This window comes from Salmo salar, chromosome ssa16, assembly GCF_905237065.1.
Source record: "Salmo salar chromosome ssa16, Ssal_v3.1, whole genome shotgun sequence".
Lineage (NCBI taxonomy): Eukaryota > Metazoa > Chordata > Actinopteri > Salmoniformes > Salmonidae > Salmo > Salmo salar.
This window is the reverse complement of record NC_059457.1, coordinates 60685073-60707262: the sequence shown is the minus strand read 5'-3', so window position 1 is coordinate 60707262 and position 22190 is coordinate 60685073. Positions and strand designations below refer to the sequence as shown.

The 22190-nt window shown below is 44.1% G+C and overlaps 1 protein-coding gene across 1 annotated transcript in view; it reads left to right on the top strand.

Moving 5' to 3' along the window:
- The window catches only part of LOC106574386 (cholecystokinin receptor-like), a 46284-nt gene extending 30680 nt beyond the window's left edge, over positions 1 to 15604 (top strand). Inside the window, exons 2-4 of the mRNA XM_014150241.2 lie at positions 9264 to 9525; positions 13095 to 13222; positions 13640 to 15604. Coding sequence (XP_014005716.2) covers positions 9264 to 9525; positions 13095 to 13222; positions 13640 to 14214 — 965 coding nt within the window. The 3' untranslated portion in view covers positions 14215 to 15604. The remainder of the gene's footprint in view (positions 1 to 9263; positions 9526 to 13094; positions 13223 to 13639) is intronic.
- Positions 15605 to 22190: the final 6586 nt, after the last annotated feature.

The following is a 22190-nucleotide window of genomic DNA, read 5'->3' as shown; positions in this document are numbered from 1 at the left end:
TGGACCCTGATCTCTCTTTTGAAGAACATATCAAGACTGTTTCAAGGACAGCTTTTTTCCATCTACGTAACATTGCAAAAATCAGAAACTTTCTGTCCAAAAATGACGCAGAAAAATGAATCCATGCTTTTGTTACTTCTAGGCTGGACTACTGCAATGCTCTACTTTCCGGCTACCCGGATAAAGCACTAAATAAACTTCAGTTAGTGCTAAATACGGCTGCTAGAATCCTGACTAGAACCAAAAAATGTGATTATATTACTCCAGTGCTAGCCTCCCTACACTGGCTTCCTGTTAAGGCAAGGGCTGATTTCAAGGTTTTACTGCTAACCTATAAAGCATTACATGGGCTTGCTCCTACCTATCTTTCCGATTTGGTCCTGCCGTACATACCTACACGTACGCTACGATCACAAGACGCAGGCCTCCTAATTGTCCCTAGAATTTCTAAGCAAACGGCTGGAGGTAGGGCTTTCTCCTATAGAGCTCCATTTTTATGGAATGGTCTGCCTACCAATGTGAGAGACGCAGACTCAGTCTCAACATTTAAGTCTTTACTGAAGACTTATCTCTTCAGTAGGTCCTATGATTAAGTATAGTCTGGCCCAGGAGTGTGAAGGTGAACAGAAAGGCTGGAGCAACGAACCGCCCTTGCTGTCTCTGCCTTGCCGGTTCCCCTCTTTCCACTGGGATTCTCTGCCTCTAACCCTTTTACAGGGGCTGAGTCACTGGCTTACTGGTGTTCTTCCATGCCGTCCATGGGAGGGGTGCGTCACTTGAGTGGGTTGAGTCACTGACGTGGTCTTCCTGTCTGGGTTGGCGCCCCCCCTTGGGTTGTGCCATGGCGGAGATCGTTGTGGGCTATACTCGGCCTTGTCTTAGGACGGTAAGTTGGTGGTTGGAGACATCCCTCTAGTGGTGTGGGGGCTGTGCTTTGGCAAAGTGGGTGGGGTTATATCCTGCCTGTTTGGCCCTGTCCAGGGGTATCATCGGATGGGGCCACAGTGTCTTCTGATCCCTCCTGTCTCAGCCTCCAGTATTTATGCTGCAGTAGTTTATGTGTCGGGGGGCTAGGGTCAGTCTGTTACATCTGGAGTATTTCTCTTGTCTTATCCGGTGTCCTGTGTGAATTTAAATATGCTCTCTCTAATTCTCTCTTTCTCTCTTTCTGTCTTTCTCTCGGAGGACCTGAGCCCTAGGACCATGCCTCAGGACTACCTGGTATGATGACTCATTGCTGTCCCCAGTCCACCTGGCCGTTCTGCTGCTCCAGTTTCAACTGTTCTGCCTGCGGCTATGGAACCCTGACCTGTTCACCGGACGTGCTTGTTGCACCCTCGACAACTACTATGATTATTATTATTTGACCATGCTGGTCATTTATGAACATTTTAACATTTTAACATCTTGACCATGTTCTGTTATAATATCCACCCTGCACAGCCAGCAGAGGACTGGCCACCCCTCATAGCCTGGTTCCTCTCTAGGGTTCTTCCTAGGTTTTTGGCCTTTCTAGGGAGTTTTTCGTAGGGAGTTTTTCCTAGCCACCGTGCTTCTTTCACATGCTTTGCTTGCTGTTTGGGGTTTTAGGCTGGGTTTCTGTACAGCACTTTGAGATATCAGCTGATGTACGAAGGGCTATATAAAAATAAATTTGATTTGATTTGAGGCAGTGATCGCTGAGATCTTGGTTGAAAACAGCAGAGGTGTATTTAGAGGGCAAATTGGTTAGGATGATATCTATGAGGGTGCCAGTGTTTACGGCTTTGGGGTGGTACCTGGTGGGTTCATTAATAATTTGTGTGAGATTGAGGGCGTCAAGCTTAGATTGTAGGATGGCTGGGGTATTAACCTCTCTAGGCTAGGCGGGACGAATTCGTCCCACCTACGTAACAGCCACTGCTATCCTGTGGCGCGATTTTCAAAACCTTAAAAATCCTATTACTTCAATTTCTCAAACATATGACTATTTTACAGCCATTTAAAGACAAGACTCTCGTTAATCTAACCACACTGTCCGATTTCAAAAAGGCTTTACAACAAAAGCAAAACATTAGATTATGTCAGCAGAGTACCAAGCCAGAAATAATCAGACACCCATTTTTCAAGCCAGCATATAATGTCACCAAAACCCAGAAGACAGCTAAATGCAGCACTCACCTTTGATGATCTTCATCAGATGACAACCCTAGGACATTATGTTATACAATACATGCATGTTTTGTTCAATCAAGTTCATATTTATATCAAAAACCAGCTTTTTACATTAGCATGTGACGTTCAGAACTAGCATACCCCCCGCAAACTTCCGGGGAATTCGCTAACATTTTACTAAATTACTCACGATAAACGTTCACAAAAAGCATAACAATTATTTTAAGAATTATAGATACAGACCTCCTCTATGCACTCGATATGTCCGATTTTAAAATAGCTTTTTGGTGAAAGCACATTTTGCAATATTCTAAGTACATAGCCCAGGCATCACGGGCTCGCTATTTAGACACCCGGCAAGTTTAGCACTCACCATAATCATATTTACTATTATAAAAGTTTCATTACCTTTTGTTGTCTTCGTCAGAATACACAGCCAGGACTGCTACTTCAATAACAAATGTTGGTTTGGTCCAAAATAATCCATCGTTATATCCGAATAGCGGCGTTTTTGTTCGATGCGTTCCAGACACTATCCGAAATAGTAAAGAAGTGTCACGCGCTTGGCGCAATTCGTGACAATAAAATTCTAAGTATTCCATTACCGTACTTCGAAGCATGTCAACCGCTGTTTAAAATCAATTTTTACGACACTTTTCTCGTAGAAAAGCGATAATATTCCGACAGGGAATCTCCTTTTCGGCAAACAGAGGAAAAAATCCCAAAGGCGGGGGCGGTCGGGGTCACGCGCATAAGCCAGTGTCTCTTGATCGGCCACTTGAGAAAGGCGATAATGTGTTTCAGCCTGGGGCTGGAATGACGACATTCTGTTTTTTCCCGGGCTCTGAGAGCCTATGGACGACGTGGGAAGTGTCACGTTAGAGCAGAGATCCTTAGTAAATGATAGAGATGGAAAAGAAGTTCAACAAATGGTCAGACAGGCCATTCCTGTAAAGGAATCTCTCAGGTTTTGACCTGCCATTTGAGTTCTGTTATACTCACAGACACCATTCAAACAGTTTTAGAAAATTTAGGGTGTTTTCTATCCATATGTAATAAGTATATGCATATTCTAGTTACTGGGTAGGAGTGGTAACCAGATTAAATCGGGTATGTTTTTTATCCAGCCATGTCAATGCTGCCCCCTAGCCCTAACAGGCTAAGCATGTCCCAGTTTAGGTCACCTAGTAGCACGAGCTCTGAAGATAAATGTGGGGCAATCAGTTCACATATGGTGTCCAGAGCACAGCTGGGGGCCGAGGGTGGTCTATAGCAGGCGGCAACGGTGAGAGACTTGTTTTTAGAGAGATGTATTTTTAAAAGTAGAATTGTTTGGGTACAGACCTGGATAGTAGGACAGAACTCTGCAGGCAATCTCTGCAGTAGATTGCAACACCGCCCCCTTTGGCCGTTCTATCTTGTCTGAAAATGTTGATGTTATTGATGAAGATTTCAGTTTTTGGTTGACTTCCTAAGCCAGGATTCAGACACAGCTAGGACATCCGGGTTGGCAGAGTGTGCTAAAGCAGTGAATAAAACAAACTTAGGGAGGAGGCTTCTAATGTTAACATGCATGAAACCAAGGCTATTACGGTTACAGAAGTCATCAAAAGAGAGCGCCTGGGGAGTAGGAGTGGAGCTAGGCACTGCAGGGCCTGGATTCACCTCTACATCACCAGAGGAAAAGACAAGTATGAGGATAAGGGTATGAATTGCGACTCCACTGTCACGACTTCCGCCAGCTCCTCTCCTTCCGCCGGCTCTCTCCACTGTCGGCTCCTCTCCTTGTTCGGGCGGCGTTCGGCGGTCGACGTCACTGGCTTTCTAGCCATCACCGCTCCATTTTTCATGTATCCATTTATTTTGTCTTGTTCCCTGCACACCTGGTTTTTATTCCCCAATCAATTCATATGTATTTATTCCTCTGTTCCCCTTCATGTCTTTGTATAGGATTGTTTGTGTTACGTGTATTTTGATATTGTGGATATTGTTACGCGCATTACTTTTTGTCTATGTTCCGTGTTTTGGGCACATTTTATGTTATTTTTGTGCTGTCATTTGACCGGAATAAAAAGTGCGCCTGTTCACTACACTCCGCTCTCCTGCACCTGACTTCGCCTCCGATACACACTCCTAAAATAATCCGACACCAACCATGGAGTCAGCAGGAGCAGGTACCCCAGTCAGAGGAGTCGAGGAACACTTCCAGGAACACGCAGCTATGCTACATCATCTCGGTGCCATGATGGATTGTGTTGTCCAGACCATGGACCGCTGGGTGAGACAGGAAGTCTCTCCAGCACCTCAACCAGCTCAACCGGGGTTATCTCTACCCGTCCCATCCGGATCCAGCTCCAGTTCCCAGGGAGTATGATCCAGCTCCCTTCCCAGGGAGTATGATGGGACGGCCGCACAGTGCCAGGGGTTCCTATTACAACTGGACCTATACCTGGCCACTGTTCACCCAGCTCCCTCAGGAAGGGAGAGAGTATCGGGGAGAGCTCTGGAGTCGGTAAACACCGTGTGGGGGGAGGAAGACGCGCCGTTAGACCAATTCAAGGAGTTTACCCGCCGTTTCCGGGCCGTCTTTGACCATCCGCCCAAAGGTAGAGCGGCAGGTGAGCAACTCTTCCATTTGAGGCAGGGGACGAGAAGTGCACAGGATTTCGCGCTGGAGTTCCGGACCTTTGCTGCCGGAGCAGGATGGAACAACAGGGCCCTCATCAACCACTATCGATGCAGCTTACGTGAGGATGTCCGATGGGAGTTGGCCTGCAGGGATGCCACCACCACCTTTGACCAACTGGTGGGTATGTCCATTCGGTTGGATAACCTGCTGGTCATCCGTGGACGTCCTGAGGGGGCTCTGTCGGTTCCATCTCCCAGCACTCCCGCTCTGGCGTCCATGGAGTTGGGAGGCGCTGTGAGTATAGAGGCTGGAGGATGGGCTTTCACGTGAATCATCTGTGGCCGCAGAGGGCACACTGCCGGTCGGTGCCGGGTTGGTTCCTCTGGGAGTTGAGGCAGCAGGCAGGGCACTCTGGCGTCACCCCAGGTGAGTATGCACCCCTCTCATCCAGAGTCCTCTGTTGTCCACCTGTTTGTACCTGTTTGTTTCCCTGAGTTCTCCCCGCATTCCCAGCATAAGGCGCTCGTCGATTCAGGCGCAGCTGGGAATTTTATTGACAGAGCATTAGCGCTTAGTTTAGGGATCCCCATTATTTCCGGTTCATGCTCTGGATAGTCGACCATTAGGGTTTGGGCTAATCAGGGAGGTCACCATCTCCCTGGCCATGGAGACGCTGGGGGTTAACGATGAGAGAATCAGTCTCTTTCTCATTGACTCTCCTGCAATTCCCGTGGTACTAGGCCTTCGCTAGTTGGCTCGTCATAACCCCACCATTTCCTGGCAACAGAGGGCTCTCACGGAGTGGTCGCGAGAGTGCTCGGGGAGGTGTGTAGGGGTTTCCGTTGGTGCTACCATGGTGGAAAGTCCAGACCATGTCTCCACCATGTGCATCCCCCCAGAATATGCCGATTTAGCTCTCGCCTTCTGTAAGAAGAAGGCGACTCAATTACCACCCCATCGACGGGGGGATTGTGCGATAAATCTCCTGGTAGATGCTGCACTTCCCAGGAGTCATGTGTATCCCCTGTCGCAAGCTGAAACGGTGGCTATGGAGACATATTTCTCCAAATCCCTGCGTCAGGGGTACATTCGGTCCTCCACTTCACCCGTCTCCTCGAGTTTCTTTTTTGTGAAGAAGAAGGATGGAGGTCTGCGTCCGTGTATTGATTATAGAGGTCTCAATCAAATCATGGTGAGGTACAGTTACCCGCTACCTCTTATCGCCACGGCGATTGGGTCAATGCATGGGGCACGCTTCTTCACTAAACTGGATCTCAGGAGTGCGTACATTCTGGTGTGTATCTGAGAGGGAGACGAGTGGAAGACGGCGTTTAGTACCACCTCAGGGCATTTGTGTACCTCGTCATGCCGTACGAGTTGATGAATGCTCCATCAGTCTTCAAATCCTTTGTAGACGAGATTTTCTGGGACCTGCACGGGCAGGGTGTAGTGGTGTAGATCGATGATTCCTGATATACTCCGCTACACGCAAGGTACTTGGACGACTGTTGGAGCATGACCTGTACGTCAAGGCTGCTTCCATTACCTCACTGCTGAAGGGGGGTCCTGTACGTCTGCAGTGGTCGGTTGAGGCGGACAGGGTTTTTGGGCAGCTGAGAGCTCTGTTTACCTCGGCTCCCGTGCTGGCCCATCCGGATCCCTCTTTGGCATTCATAGTGGAGGTGGATGCGTCAGAGGCTGGGATCGGAGCCGTACTCTCTCAGCGCTCAGGCACGCCACCGAAGCTCCGCCCTGTGCTTTCTTCTCGAAGAATCTCAGCCCGGCGGAGCGAAACTATGATGTGGGGGACCGGGAGCTGTTGGCTGTGGTTAAGGCTTTGAAGGCGTGGAGACATTGGACTGAGGGGGCTAAACACCCTTTCCTCATCTGGACTGACCACCGCAAGCTGGAGTACATCCGGGCAGCTAGGAGACTGAATCCTCGTCAGGCAAGGTGGGCCATGTTCTTTACCCATTTTGTGTTTACCCTGTCCTACAGGTTCCCAGAATGTAAAGGCAAATGCACTGTCCCGGCTGTATGACACAGAGGAGTGGCCCATGGATCAGATTCCCATTCTCCCGGCCTCCTGCCTGGTAGCACCGGTCGTGTGGGAGCTGGACGCGGACATTGAGAGGGCGTTGCGTAATGAACCCGCTCCACTCGTGTCCTGTCGGACTTCAGTACGTTCCGTCTGCTGTCCGTGACCAGTTGATCTATTGGGCCCACACATCACCCTCCTCTGGTCATCAGGGGATCAGTCAGATGGTGCGCTGTCTGTCTGGGAAGTACTGGTTGCCCACCTTGGCTCGGGATGTGAGGGTTTATGTTTCGTCCTGCTTGGTGTGCGCCCAGTGTACGGCTCCTAGACACCTGCCCAGAGGTAAGCTATATCCCTTACCCGTTCCACAACGACCTTCGTCACACCTGTCGGTTGATTTTCTAACGGATCTTCCTCCCTCACAGGGGAACACCACGATCTTGGTCGTTGTGGATTGTTTCTCTAAGTCCTGTCGTCTCCTCCCTCTGCCCGGTCTCCCTACGGCCCTACAAACTGCGGAGGCCCTGTTCACACACGTCTTCCGGCACTACGGGGTGCATGAGGATATAGTGTCTGATCGGGGTCCCCAGTTCACTTCTAGAGTCTGGAGGGCGTTCATGGAACGTTTGGGGGTCTCGATCAGCCTTACCTCGGGTTTCCACCCCGAGAGTAATGGGCAGGTGAGAGTGAACCAGGATGTGGGCAGGTTTCTGCAGTCCTATTGCCAGGACCGGCCGGGGGAGTGGGCGGCGTTTGTGCCCTGGGCAGAGATGGCGCAGAACTCACTCCGCCACTCCTCCACTAACCTCTCCCCCTTTCAGTGTGTATTGGGGTACCAGCCGGTTCTGGCACCATGGCATCGGTGTCAGACCGAGGCTCCTGCAGTGGACTAGTGGTTCGGTCGCGCAGAGGAGACCTGGGAAGCCGCCCATGGTCATCTCCAACAGGCCACGCTGCGCCAAAAGACCAGCGGGGACCGATACACACTCCTAACATCCACTTTGTCCCTATACTGACATTTTGCTTGTTTGATTGCCTTGCGGAGGGAATAACTACACTGTTTGTATTCGGCCGTATTCCCGGTCATCTTTCCATTGTTAAATACGGTGGTTCGTGCTTTCAGTTTTGCGCGAATGCCAAATGTCGTTCATGTGCAAAGTATTCATTCTATTGAGCATAGTTTCCACATGTATGTACCAGCCCACTCTCTTTGTCTCTCCCGCTCTCTTTATCTTGCCCCTTCCTTTCATTGTGTAACAAGCCGTCATAGTCCACCAGGGACTTTTCATTGCATTATGGTAGTAATCAACATATAATCTATCCTGTGTGTGTGTTTATGTAATTCTGTGTGATTATTTAGTTAGTTAGTAAATAAATAATTAAGGCAATTTGTGTATCGCTGAATCATCATTTAGACTAGGGTTTGTGCAGATTTGAAGTCGACAATGTTTAGAATGAGACTGATGTGAGGTAATAATTTATGGAAGACTGGTATGATAACGATATATTCTGATATATACTTGAGTTAATTCGGGAAACAGTAACTCATTAAACAAACTTTTTCTGTGGTGCCCCAAGTTACTAATGAGTTAATTGTTACATGACTAGTTGAATCACGTAATAATGAAACATAGTTAATTGATTTGATAAAATAGCCATCATCGCATTAATGATAGTCACATCAAGACAGAGTGCTAATGGTGGGTCTGGGATTGAAGTTGTGGATCTTTCTAAGGAGGGAGGATTAGTGGGTGGAGTATATTAGAGGGAGTCTCAATTGGTTGGTAATGGCTGCCGGTTTAATGCATGTACAGTATGCCTTTATTGATGCTATATGTCTTCACTGCCAACTCTTTGTCTGACTGCAGACGGATTGAGTGGAGTGCCTCAGTGCAGCTTCATGCATATTCATGTAGGCAAACACAGTTTGGGTTGAAGATTTTTTTACTAAAGGGTTTTCACACAAGTTTGAAACCAATTACAAGGGTGTCCTTCGGTATTACAATGCAATTTAGAGATCTAACACTGAGCAGGACAGAACGACAATGGTGTGATTCCATCAGTGTGAGGCTATTTGTCTGAATTGTAATGCACTTCATGTCTTTACTTAATGATAAGCTAAAGAGGCTTTACCATTTGTCTTTACTTTTTTGGTGTCCTACGAGCATCTCTCTGATGTGTCAGGCCTGCTCAAATACATAGAAGGTGTTTATCACTATCATACCTGGTAATATAGTATTTGTTTTCTTTAAAATATTTTTCCTGCTTAATTGAACTTGCCTTGCTCAATGGAGACAATGGAATTGTCTCAAAAGTTTAAACCCCGTCCATCTGGCACTCCAGACAGAAAACAAGTACTATTTCAACCCAGGTCTGATCACTGTTGATACAGTCATTTTAATCTCTCTTATTGACCCCTCCCCCTTCCCTGCATTCCTATAGGACATTCCGTCAGGATCTCCACCTTCAGCCTGGTCGCCATAGCGATCGAGAAGTACAGCGCCATCTGCAACCGGCTGAAGTCGCGGGTGTGGCAGACTCGTTCCCATGCCTACCGGGTCATCGCCGCCATCTGGGTGTTGTCGTTGGTCATGATGGTGCCCTACCCAGTGTTCAGCCACCTCAAGTCCTTCCCCAAACCCGACCGAACTATGGGACACATGTGCCGCCTGGAATGGCCAAGCGTTGGGGTGGAACAGACGTGGTGAGTGAGTTTCTGACTGGAGACCTCTAGTGCAGTGGTCAGAACTGGTTTCTGACCGGTCCCTGAGTTTCCTGACGCTAGTTAAGTCAGTTCTCGAGTGGTATTTTCAAAGTAAGCAGTTATCAAAGGAACATAGATTGCCATTCCCTTGTACAAAAAAGTATCTTGAATTTGTTTGGTCTGTTTTTATGTTTGATTGCTTTATTGAATAGATTTGTTTCAAAATAAATAGTTTTTTCCCCCCCATTTCTGATCAGGGAAGCAATGAAGCATTTCATGCAGTTTTCATTATATTTCCACTTATATTAAATTTGCCCAAAAGTAATGCCTTCCCCCTGCAAGACTGAACAGAATCGTCATAGCCGGACATTTAGGAGCACCACAGCAACATCTAAGGCAAAGCAATTATATTATTAGGCAGATTAGTTCGCATTGACTCAGGGCTAGCAAAGCAGTTTTAGAAGGTAATTCCACTCTAAAGACAAACAGTTTATTAAACACTGGTCTACGATTAGAAATATAGCTAGAATAAAGCTCCACTGCCCAAGTATCTGCATCTGCAGTTCAAGGCAAGGCTTTTTCTGTAGAAACTGTTGCTGTTAAGTTTGGGCACAGAGGACTATTCATCAATTTGCCCATAAACAAACAGAGAGGCTGTGGAGCAGAGCAATTAAAGGAAGATTGACATTCTCCAGGGGTTCTCCCCAGCCTAATACAGCTCTCTCGTCCAGACTATACTTCTTATTTTTACACTAAATAAGCTCTCTCTCTGCAGACCTTTCTACTTTAATTGTAGTTGTTCACTGTTTGCAGCCTGTTAAAACCTCTCCAGACTTTACTCATTTTTCTTTACAACTACAACCCTAAGAGTCCTTTGGGGATATACAGTGCATTCTGAAAGTATTCAGACATCTTGACTTTTTCCACATTTTGTTGCATTACAGCCTTATTCTAAAATTGATTAAATCGTTTTTTTCAAGCTACACACAATACCCCATAATAACAAAGCAAAAAACATATTTTTTGTATAAATAAAAACATAAATATCACATTTACGTAAGTATTCAGACCCTTTACTCTGTACTTTGTTGAAGCATCTTTGGCAGCGGTTACAGCCTCGAGTATTCTTGGGTATGGCGCTACAAACTTGGCACACCTGTATAAGGAATTTCTCCCATTCTTCTCTTCAGATCCTCTCAAGCTCTGTGATGTTGATGCCCAGCTATTTTCTGGTCTCTCCAGAGATGTTCGATCGGGTTCAAGTCCAGGCTCTGGTTGGGCCACTCAAGGACATTCCAAGACTTGTCCCGAAGCCACTCCTGCATTGTCTTGGCTGTGTGCTTAAGGTTGTTGTCCGGGTGGAAGGTGAACCTTCGCCCCAGTCTGAGGTCCTAAGCACTCTGGAGCAGGCTTTCATCAAGGATCTCTCTTTACTTTGCTCCATTCATCTTTCCCTCAATCCTGACTAGTCTCCCAGTCCCTGCCGATGAAAAATATCCCCACAGCATGATGCTGCCACCACCATGCTTGACTGTAGGGATGGTGCCAGGTTTCCTTCAGATTTGATGCTTGGCATTCAAGCCAAAGAGTTCAATCTTGGTTTCATCAGACCAGAGATTCTTCTTTCTCATATTCTGAGAGTCCTTTAGGTGCCTTTTGGCAAACTCCAAGTGGACTGTCATGTGCCTTTTACTGAGGAGTGGCTTCCATCTGGCCACTCTACCATAACGGCCTGATTTGTGGAGTGCTGCACATCAAATTAAATTTATTTATATTGCCCTTCTTACATCAGCTGATATCTCAAAGTGCTGTACAGAAACCCAGCCTAAAACCCCAAACAGCAAGCAATGCAGGTGTAGAAGCACGCAGAGATAGTTGTCAGAGATAGGAGAACCTTACAGAAGGACAACTATCTCCACAGAGGAACTCTGGAGATCTGTCAGAGTGACCATCGGTTCTTGGTCACCTCTCTGACCAAGGCCCTACTCCCACGATTCTTCAGTTTGACCGGGCGGCCAAACTTCTTTCATTTCTTTGTGGTTCCAAACTTCTTCCATTTCAGAATGATGGAGGCCACTGTGTTCTTGGGGACCTTCAATGCTGCAGAAATGTTTTGGAGTCCTCGATACAATCATGTCTCTGGGCTCTACAGACAATTCCTTTGGACCTCGTGGCTTGGTTTTTGCTCTGACATGCACTGTCAACTGTTGGACCTCACATAGACAGGTGTGTGCCTTTCCAAATCATGTCCAATCAATTTAATTTACCACAAGTGGACTCAAGTTGTAGAAACATCTTAAGGATGATGAATGGAAACAGGATGCACCAGAGCTCAATTTCGAGTCTCATAGCAAAGGGTCTGAATATTTTTTTTATATATAGATTTGCAAAAACTTCTGAGGATTTGTAGTTATTTCAGAGTATTTTTTGTTATTTAATCCATTTTAAAATAAGGCTGTAACCTAACAAAATGTGGAAAAAGGGAAGGAGTCTGAATACTTTCCGAATGCACTATTTCTCTTAACAATGGCAGGCACAATCATTTTAATCGGATTTATATTTTAATTTGAATTGATTTTCAAAAAATTATCAAAGCAGCGGTGACAATAGATGTCATCAACAAACACACACAATATAATACCTATCATTTTTGAATTATTACAATATTCTTCAGAAAAGATGCTATTGAAATATAACTTGTGACCTTAGTACTTTTGTACTTTTTGTGACCTCTGATGCCAAGCATCTTGGTGTAATGGCTAAGGTGTTAGACTGACAGTCACAGGGACTATTTGAGTCCATTACGGGATACTCCCCAAATTGGCTATTGAATCAGCGTGTGTAATTATGCTTACTAATGATGCCGGTCATGAAAAGTCCTCAAATAATGTGAAACAGAAATATTAGTGTAGCACCTGTTCCTCTTCCCTTTCCATGTTCTTCTCTGACAATCAAGAATAAGGATCAAAGACTAAACAAAAGATGAACCGAAACCTCTAACCTCTATTTACTACCTCTCTGTATGTCCTTCCTTCCTGTCACCTTTTGTCCCCCAATCCCTGATGTGTGACCCACTATCAAACAGAGTACTGATGAAAAGCTTTGAGTATCAGAGGCTGCATTAATGAATGAATTAATGAATGAATGAATGAATGAATGAGAGCCTAACCTGCTGCAAAGGCTGATGGGAGATGAACCATCCATGGAGGATGTTCAGAGGAAAACACCCATGCACAATTAGAATTTCACACAATGCAAAATAAAGGCTTCCTCTCTACTAATTCTCAAAGTGTGTGGAAGGAACAATAGTGGATTTGTACTTTTTTGTTACACGGCCAAGTTGATAGTATCCGGATTGATGTGAAGATAATTGGAAAAATGTTAATGACCATCATAGAAATATTATTTTATTTTATGACCACAATGATCAAAGTCACTTTTTTCTCTTCCTGTCTGGCTTCCTGTCCCGCTTTCCCTACGTCTTTCACTCCCTTTTTCTCTAATTTTTCCTCTTTTTCTTTCACTCCATGTTCCCTCTTTCCCTCTCTCTTTCTCTCCTTTTTTCTCAGGTACATGCTGTTGCTTTTAATCTTGTTCTTCATCCCTGGGGTTGTGATGATCGTTGCCTATGGACTCATCTCCAGAGAGCTGTACCGGGGGATGAAGTTTGAGCTGGACCAAAACAGAGAGAACAGTGGTGAGACTCCTACACCACATGTATCTCCTGCCATGGATATGATTGAACATCTAATTTGTTTCTTACAAATAGAAAGTTATATAAGGGAAGTTGAGGTTTTGGGTTAGGGGTTGGGGTTTTGGAATAGGGTTGTGCTGGGCAGAAGCAATGAGGGCAAGGACTAGGATTAGGGTTTTTAAAACAGGCAATGATAAGGCTGGGGCCAGAATAAGTGTTTTGCATTCATACAGTAACTATTTTCCCATAAGGCCTGTTTATTTGTGAATGCATGTTCCCCACAATGCAGGCTTATGTCACCAACTCTTTTGTCATGTTATTATTAGTAATGTGCTATGTCTTCAACCTACACACTTACACTCACCTACACACTTACACCCAATTCAGACCCACTTACACACTTCCATGTACATTCCACAGCACTGAAGAATGGCGTAAACACCACTGTGACCACCAGCAACAACGACACATACTATGATGGCTGCTACATCCAGATACCGAAGAAGCCACCGTCCATGGAGCTGTCCACCCTCACCACCCCTACTCCGGCCCCTCCCAAACCCAAAGTGTCCGCCGAGCACCCTCGAAGCAATACCTCGGAGGCTAAGCTCTTGGCCAAGAAGCACGTGATCCGCATGCTCATTGTCACTGCCATCCTCTTCTTCCTCTGCTGGATGCCCCTGTACACGGCCAACACGTGGAAGGCATTCCACATCAGCTCAGCCCACCGGCTCCTCTCGGGGGCACCCATCTCGTTCATCCACCTATTGAGCTACACATCGGCGTGCGTCAACCCCGTTATCTATAGTTTTATGAATACACGCTTCCGCAAGGCGTTGCTCACCACCTTCGCCCACAGCCGTCCGCCCTGCTGTCGGCGCCGCCGGGGGAGGCGGAACGGCGGGGATGATGAGATGACAGTGACGGGGACTATGGGTCCTTTGTCCATGTCCAAGATCAGCTATACCACAGTGAGCACCGCGGGGACCTACTGACTCTTTGTGAAGGGGGCTAGGGGTACAGTGTCCATATTAGGACAGCCTCATTCTCAGCAGGACTTCTTCCTAATATGGACCCTGTATAGGGGAACACAGGGGGCTGTAGCAGTGGGTACACAGGTAGTTGTGACCAAGGATGGCAACCGACAGAATGCTTGTGCATTTCTTTGCTTGTTCGCTCCTGATTTCTTCACGTTTTATTGTGTAACATACTGGGATTAACATTAATTTAATTTACATTTTTTTGTCAACGATCTACTCAAAGCACTCTGTAATGTCAAAGTGGAAGAAAATGTCTGATGAAAAATCAAACACTAATATATATTGATTTGATAATTATTCACCCTCCTGAGTCAATACATGTTAGAAACACCTTTGGCAGCGATTACAGCTGTGAGTAATCTTGGTTAAGTCTCTAAGAGCATTGCACACCTGGATTGTGCAATATTTGCCCATTTATTATTTTCAGAATTCTTCAAGTTGTTGGGGATTATGACTAGACAGCAATTTAAAGTCTTGCCATACATTTTCAAGCAGATTTAAGTCAAAACTGTAACTTGGCCACTCAGGGACATTCACTGTCTTCATTCATGGTAAGCAAACTCCAGTGTAGATTTGGCCTGTGTTGTAGGTTATTGTTCCACTGAAAGGTGAATTCCTCTCCCAGTGTCTGGTATAAAGCAGACTTAAGCAGGTTTTCCTCTAGGATTTTGCCTGTGCTCAGCTTCATCCCATTTATTTTTGTCTTTGCCAATATCAATCATACCTATACCATGATGAAGCCAACACCATGCTTGAAAATAAGGTGGCAGTTAGTCAATGATGTGTTTTGTTGGATTTACCCCAAACATAAGGCTTTGTATTTAGGTCAAAAAGTGTATTCCTGTGCCGTGTTTTTTTTTTAGTATTACTTTAGTGCCTTGTTGCATTCGTATGCATGTTTTATTCTATATGTTTGTATTCTTCTTTTCACACTGTCATGTAGGTCATTATTGTAGTATTGTAGCAGTTATTGTAGCAGTTTTCTTCCTGTTCTGCAGCTCATTTCATTAGGACAACTGTATCTTTGATGTGTCTGGGTGGTTTAATACATAATCAACAACATAATTGTTAACTTGTTTTTATTTGATTTATTTAACCTTTACATAACCAGGCAAGTCAGTTAAGAATAAATTCTAATTTACAAGGCAAAAGGCCTCCTGCGGGGACGGGGTCTATCTCAGATAGGGGGAGTGAGGCCTAAGAAGGTTTTATAAATAAGCATCAAGCAGTGTGTCTTGCGACAGTTATACAGATATGACCAGTTTACGGAGGAGTATAGAGTGCAGTGATGTGTCCTATAAGGAGCATTGGTGGCAAATCTGATGGCCGAATGGTAAAGAACATCTAGCCGCTCGAGAGCACCCTTACCTGCCAATCTATAAATTACATCTCCGTAATCTAGCAATGGTAAGATGGTCATCTGAATCAGGGTTAGTTTGGCAGTTGGATGAAGAGGAGCGATTACAATAGAGGAAACCAAGTCTAGATTTAACTTCAGCCTGCAGCTTTGATATGCACTGAGAGAGGGACATTGTACTGTCTAGCCATACTCCAAAGTAATTGTATGAGGTGACTACCTCAAGCTCTAAACACTCAGGTAGTAATCACACCTGTCGTGAGAGGGGCATTCTTCTTACCAAACCACATGACCTTTGTTGGGAAAAGATAGCATAAGGCTGCATACACTGAGTGTACAAAACATTGTGTATGTGTGCCGTTCAGAACAAGGATAAGGGCAGAGAAAACTTGTTGGACACTAAGAAAGCTTTGTTGTAGAGGGTTTCACACAAAATCAGAGGAGGGGCCAGCTGAGTGTAAGAGTGTATCATCTGCATATAAATGGATGAGAGAGCTTCCTACTGCCTGAACTATGTTGTTGATGTAAATTGAGAAGAGCATGGGGCCTAAGATTGAGCCTTGGAGTACTCCCTTGGCGACAGGCAGTGGCTGAGACAGCAGATGTTCTGACATTATAAACTGCACTCTTTGAGAAAACTTGATTAACCTCTTATGGACAGGCGTTCTGCTAGCGGAACGCCTCGCCAATATCCAATGGTAGCGCCTGGCGCAAAATACGAAAAACCTTAAAAATACTATAATTTCAATTTCTCAAACATATGACTATTTTACACCATTTGAAAGATAAGACTCTCCTTTATCTAACCACATTGTCCGATTTCAAAAACGCTTTACAGCGAAAGCAAAACATTAGATTATGTCAGGAGAGTACCCAGCCAGAAAGAATCACACCCATTTTTCAAGCTAGCATATATGTCACAAAAACCAAAACCAAAGCTACATGCAGCACTAACCTTTGATTATCTTCATCAGATGACACTCCTAGGACATTATGTTATACAATACATGCATGTTTTGTTCAATCAAGTTCATATTTATATAAAAAAAACAGCTTTTTACATTAGCATGTTTTGTTCAGAACTAGCATACCCACCGAAAACGTCCAGTGAATTTACTAAATTACTCACGATAAACGTTGACAAAAAACATAACAATTATTTTAAGAATTATAGATACAGAACTCCTTTATGCAATCGCGGTGTCCGATTTTAAAATAGCTTTTCGGTGAAAGCACATTTTGCAATATTCTGAGTAGATAGCCCGGCCATCACGGCTAGCTATTTTGACACCCACCAAGTTTGGCACTCACTAAACTCAGATTTACTATAAGAAAAATTGGATTACCTTTGCTGTTCTTCGTCAGAATGCACTCCCAGGACTTCTACTTCAACAACGAATGTTGTTTTGGTTCGAAATAATCCATAGTTATATCCAAATAGCTCCATTTTGTTCGTGCGTTCAGGTAACTATCCGAAGGGTGATGCGCCGGCGCGTTTCGTGACAAAAAAAATCAAAATATTCCATTACTGTACTCCGAAGCATGTCAAACACTGTTTAAAATCAATTTTGATGCGATTTTTCTCGGAAAATAGCGATAATATTCCAACCGGGCGATGACGTATTCGTTCAAAGAGAGAAAGAAAAACATGGAGTTGTCACATGCATGCGCTCCAGTGTCATTGTCCTCAGAAGGACCACTCTCCAAAACGCCTTGCTGTTTTTCGCACAGAGACTGCAGAGTTATCATTCCACATTCTGGCGCCTTCCTGGAGCCAATGAAAGCCTTAGAAAAGGTCACGTTACAGCAGAGATCCTGTATTTTTGATAAAGAGGCTAAAGAAGGACAAGAAATGGTCAGACAGGGCACTTCCCGTATAGAATCTTCTCAGGTTTTGGCCTGCCATATGAGTTCTGTTATACTCACAGACACCATTCAAACAGTTTTAGAAACTTTAGGGTGTTTTCTATCCAAATCAAATAATTATATGCATATTCTAGTTTCTGGGCAGGAGTAATAACCAGATTAAATCGGGTACGTTTTTTATCTGGCCGTGAAAATACTGCCCCCTATCCCAAACAGGTTAAATAACCACAAATCAACACACACAAATAAGGAACAGGTGCAAACAATAAGACATACCAACAGAAAAGGAAAAAGGGATCAGCGGCGGCTTGTAGGCCGGCGACGACGACCGCCGAGCGCCGCCCGAGCAGGCAGGGGAGCCACCTTCGGTGGGATTCGTGACACATAAAAAAATAATGCCAACCCCTATAATTTCACACAGAGTTAGTCCATATATTTTACTTCTGAACTGATTTAGGTTTGCCTAATCAAAGGTGGTGAATACTTCTGCAACAACTATATTTTAGTTATTTAGGTTTTATTAATTTATACACATTTGTAGAATTCTCTTTTCACTTTGACAATGTGGAGTATTTTGTGTAGATCAAGGACAAAAAAATGACAAGTAATGCCACAAAATGTGAAAATATCCAAGGGGGTGAATACTTATGATACCCACTATATGTGTGGTTTATTTATTGGACTGATTACCTGAACAAATAAGGTATTTCAAATACAAAATGGAATGTTGATATTTTATGTAGTGCTTAAATGTGTGTGTCCTGTATATGTAATATAAATGTTTTCGTATTTTTAATTGTTTTTATAAATCAATGCCAAACTGTAGCACACAATGAGGAAAATATAGCATAAGGCCACATACACTGAGTGTACAAAACATTGTTTATGTGTGCCATTCAGAGGGTGAATGGGCAAGACAGAAGATTTAAGTGCCTTGTGTCAAGAACTGCAACGCTCTTGGGTGTATCACGCTCAACAGTTTCCCGTGTGTATCAAGAATGGTCCACCACCCAAAGGACATCCAGCCAACTTGATACAAATTTGGGAAGCATGAGTGGAGTCAACATAGGTCAGCATCCCTGTGGAATGCTTTCAACATCTTGTAGTGTCCATACCCCAAAGAGTTGAGGGTGTTCTGAGGGCAAAAGGGGGTGCAACTCAATATTAGGAAGGTGTTCCTAATGTTTTATACACTCCGTGTAGAAGTTGTCTAATTACTCATCCTGAATAAAATGTTGCTTGTCTATCAATTGCTCCGTACATCAGTCTGAGCCTACTACTCTAGAAGTCGTTTGTGCTGACGTGAAGACAGGTATAGGCCCAACCTATTGGTTTCTAGGGCCAACCAGAACGGTTTGACTTTGTTCGCATTTAAGAAGGCAAAATTCCGAAACTTTAGTGGGTGTGGCATTTGGCCGGAGATGTGGATGGGTAACCAGGCAAACTTTGAAGATCTGTCACGCAAAGACTATAGATACAGTAGCTTGGTGGTTGGTGTCTTATAGCTCCCTACCGGAAATGTACAGTATATGTTTAAAACTAGTTGGAAATACATTAATTACACAATAACACATTTCATTTTAACACAAATCTAGTTATTACATATTTTCGTATTTTACACCCTTTTTCTCCCAATTACGATCTAGTCTCATCGCTGCAACTCCCCAAAGAGCTCGGGAGAGGCGAAGGTCGAGTCATACATCCTCCAAAACATGACCCGCCAAAGTGTGCTCCTTAATAACACCCACCTGCTTAACCTTGAAGCCAGCTGCACCAATGTGTCGGAGGAAACACTGTTCAACTGACGACTGAAGTCAGCCTGCATGCGCCCAGCCCACCACAAAAATCATTAGAACGTGATGAGCAAAGTAAAGCCCCCTCGGCCAAACCCTCCCCTAACCTGGACGATGCTGGGCCAATTGTGCGCCTCTCTATGGGACTCCCTGTCACAGCTGGTTGTGACACAGCCTGCGATGCCGTGCCTTAGACCGCTGCACCACTCGGGAGGCCCCGAATTGTAACATGTTAAATGCATTCTATTCCGCCTTTGCTTTCACAAACAGCTAAAACGCTTGTTTGGAGTGCAGTTTTTTCTCCCTAAATACATTTCAAATGTATTGGAAAGAGGGTATCAAGTCCTTTCAAATACATGGAACATGTTACAATTGCAAACTTCTAAATCTTGTGTGAAATATCCGGTAAGGCTGTTTCCCACAGACATTTATTACCTCCTCTGAAATGCTGTTGAAGCTTTTTATTGAGGGAAGGTACCACAGCCACAGTATATCTACCATCCTTGCGTTGAACATATGAAAAACCATGTTGTACCTGCTGTAGCGAGTATTTGCTTTGTTATTTCATGGTCAGAAGGAAAATTACTGCTAAAAATATGTTTCAATGTACCTGTTTGCGCATTGCAATGTCTCAGATCCATCCATGCATTATGTGATTGGTCTGTGTACCGCAGGTGAACTTGCTCTTTGCTCAATGGTGTTCTGGCTACACATGGTACAGAAAAGCTGTTTTAGTCCAAGTCAACCTTCATGCTTGAGTTTCTCTGCAGTGTACTCTGCATGCCTTTTGCGGCATGTCCTCAGAGGCAAATTGATCGTGCTCAGCTTTAGACATGCTCAAAACTTCCATTTTATGGTTATAGATACACATTGCAGGAGCTCTCCAAAATACAGCTGTTTATCTCATTGCTTCCTCATCTTAAAATTGTTTACAAATAGCTGTATACTGATCTATCTCTGTATTATTGACTGTGCCATGGTAAGGACTAAATCCTCCTTTTAGTGTGTGGTAATACACTATACTTTCCAACAATCCACAGTGTAGCAAAGAGCTGACACCATTTAGATTATGCTGCTTTACGGTGTCCATATTAGGACAGCCTCTGTCTCAGCAGAACTGCTTAGAATAATCATAACAAATGAAGTAATTAACTGATGAAACCCAAAATGTGCAGAAACCCTATGAAATCCAAAATGCACAGAAACTGTCTACAGAAGGCCACACACATTACATGCTTATTTATTTCCACGCACGCGCACACACACACACACACACACACACACACAAAGGATCAGAGCTAAATCCTACGCAGGATAACACAATTATACAATTCCAATGCCCTAGCTGTTTCACCTTTACTTTTTCTCCCCTTAGGAAATGAAAATAGGCCTCTTTCCATGTCCTAACCTTAGCATCCCTTAGACCTTTTCTCTCTCAGCAGAGAGGCGTTGAATATATGAATGGCATAGAGAAACTGCTGTGATATGCTTATGGTCCGTGTTCAATAACGGTATGTCACAGAGACTTTAGGGGATTATTTGACACCAATGGGCACATGCATAAACTCGCACATACCTTGTAAAATACATTGTTCAATCGTAGGTGTCTCTTAATCTTGGTATGACAAACGCCTGGAAGGAAATTCGGTAACACTCTACCTATAGCCTGTTGGTGTAATGCTTTATAAGTATTATGATCCCTACAATGCATTATAACTGCAGGCTTTAAGTAAAGTGTTACTGGGAATTCATCACTTGGCTGTCTCTCTCTTCGCTGATCAGTGTGGAGTAGCATGCACCATACTTAGCATCGTTTGCTGCTCTCCCTGGCCTCAATTTTACCTTGTTTATCTACAATCTGTTCATATTGTTATGATCCTCTGTCCCGGTTACACAAAGTCAATATCCATTTTAATACTCTGTTTAATTAGTGTTAATCTAAACTTCGTCCCTACACACAATATGAATAGCAAACATATCATTGTGTGGTGGGTCTCTCACTTGTGGTGTCAGCTTCACGAATGTTGAACGTATGAGGACCATAAAGAAGAGGAACAACCATTCACAACAACGTTATGACCAAAAATCTGTTTTTCTTTGAAAAACATTTTTATTTCTTTATTATTTTTTTTTTCTTCCCAAATTACAAACCTTCCCCTGCCTTTGTAAGAGCAATTGTTTATTGCTAGATATGGTTGGAGCTAAAAGGGCAAAGCCAACAATAACTACAAATAGCATTTTAATGATAATAGGTTCTTATCCTCCAAGATATAAAAATTCAAACACAATTCTCTAATGTAATTGAAGAAATGGCTCCTGGTAATCGGAAATGGGACCAAGAATAAGACCCTGGTGTTAAAATGTCTGTGGCTAATTGCAGAAACTCTGGAAAAGTCAACATGGCACCCTTAATGGAAATGTAAAATTGAAATTGACCTAGACAAGGTGAACATGTAACTTGTTCCTGTGAGAGCATTTATTCAGAATAAACTCCATGTCTCTCTTCTTAAATAGGTGTTAAAATAAGAAAAATGCAGGCACCATGGACAAACCTTGGTTTCGCCTCGTTTTCCAATAATTGTCTTGTACGTTTCAAGGTACCACATGTGGCACCAACTAAATTACCTAGTGGACTTTATTAATTTACAATACATGATTAAACTGCCTTGTTGTCTTTGTCGATCATTTGTTCTTAGTCTGGTGATGCATGACAGAGTAATGCATGTAATGTAGTCCAAATGAGAACTTGATTTAAGACAGTATTAAATGATAGTGGCTTTACTGATAGTTCATTCAGCGGTAGCTTGGTTTTGCACAGCAGTGCCAGTGTGTCTCGGATGGAGGGAGAAGATATAGAAACTGTCTGTCATGTGGTGTGACCTGTTCAATTCTGATGGAAAACCTGATTGAAAAGT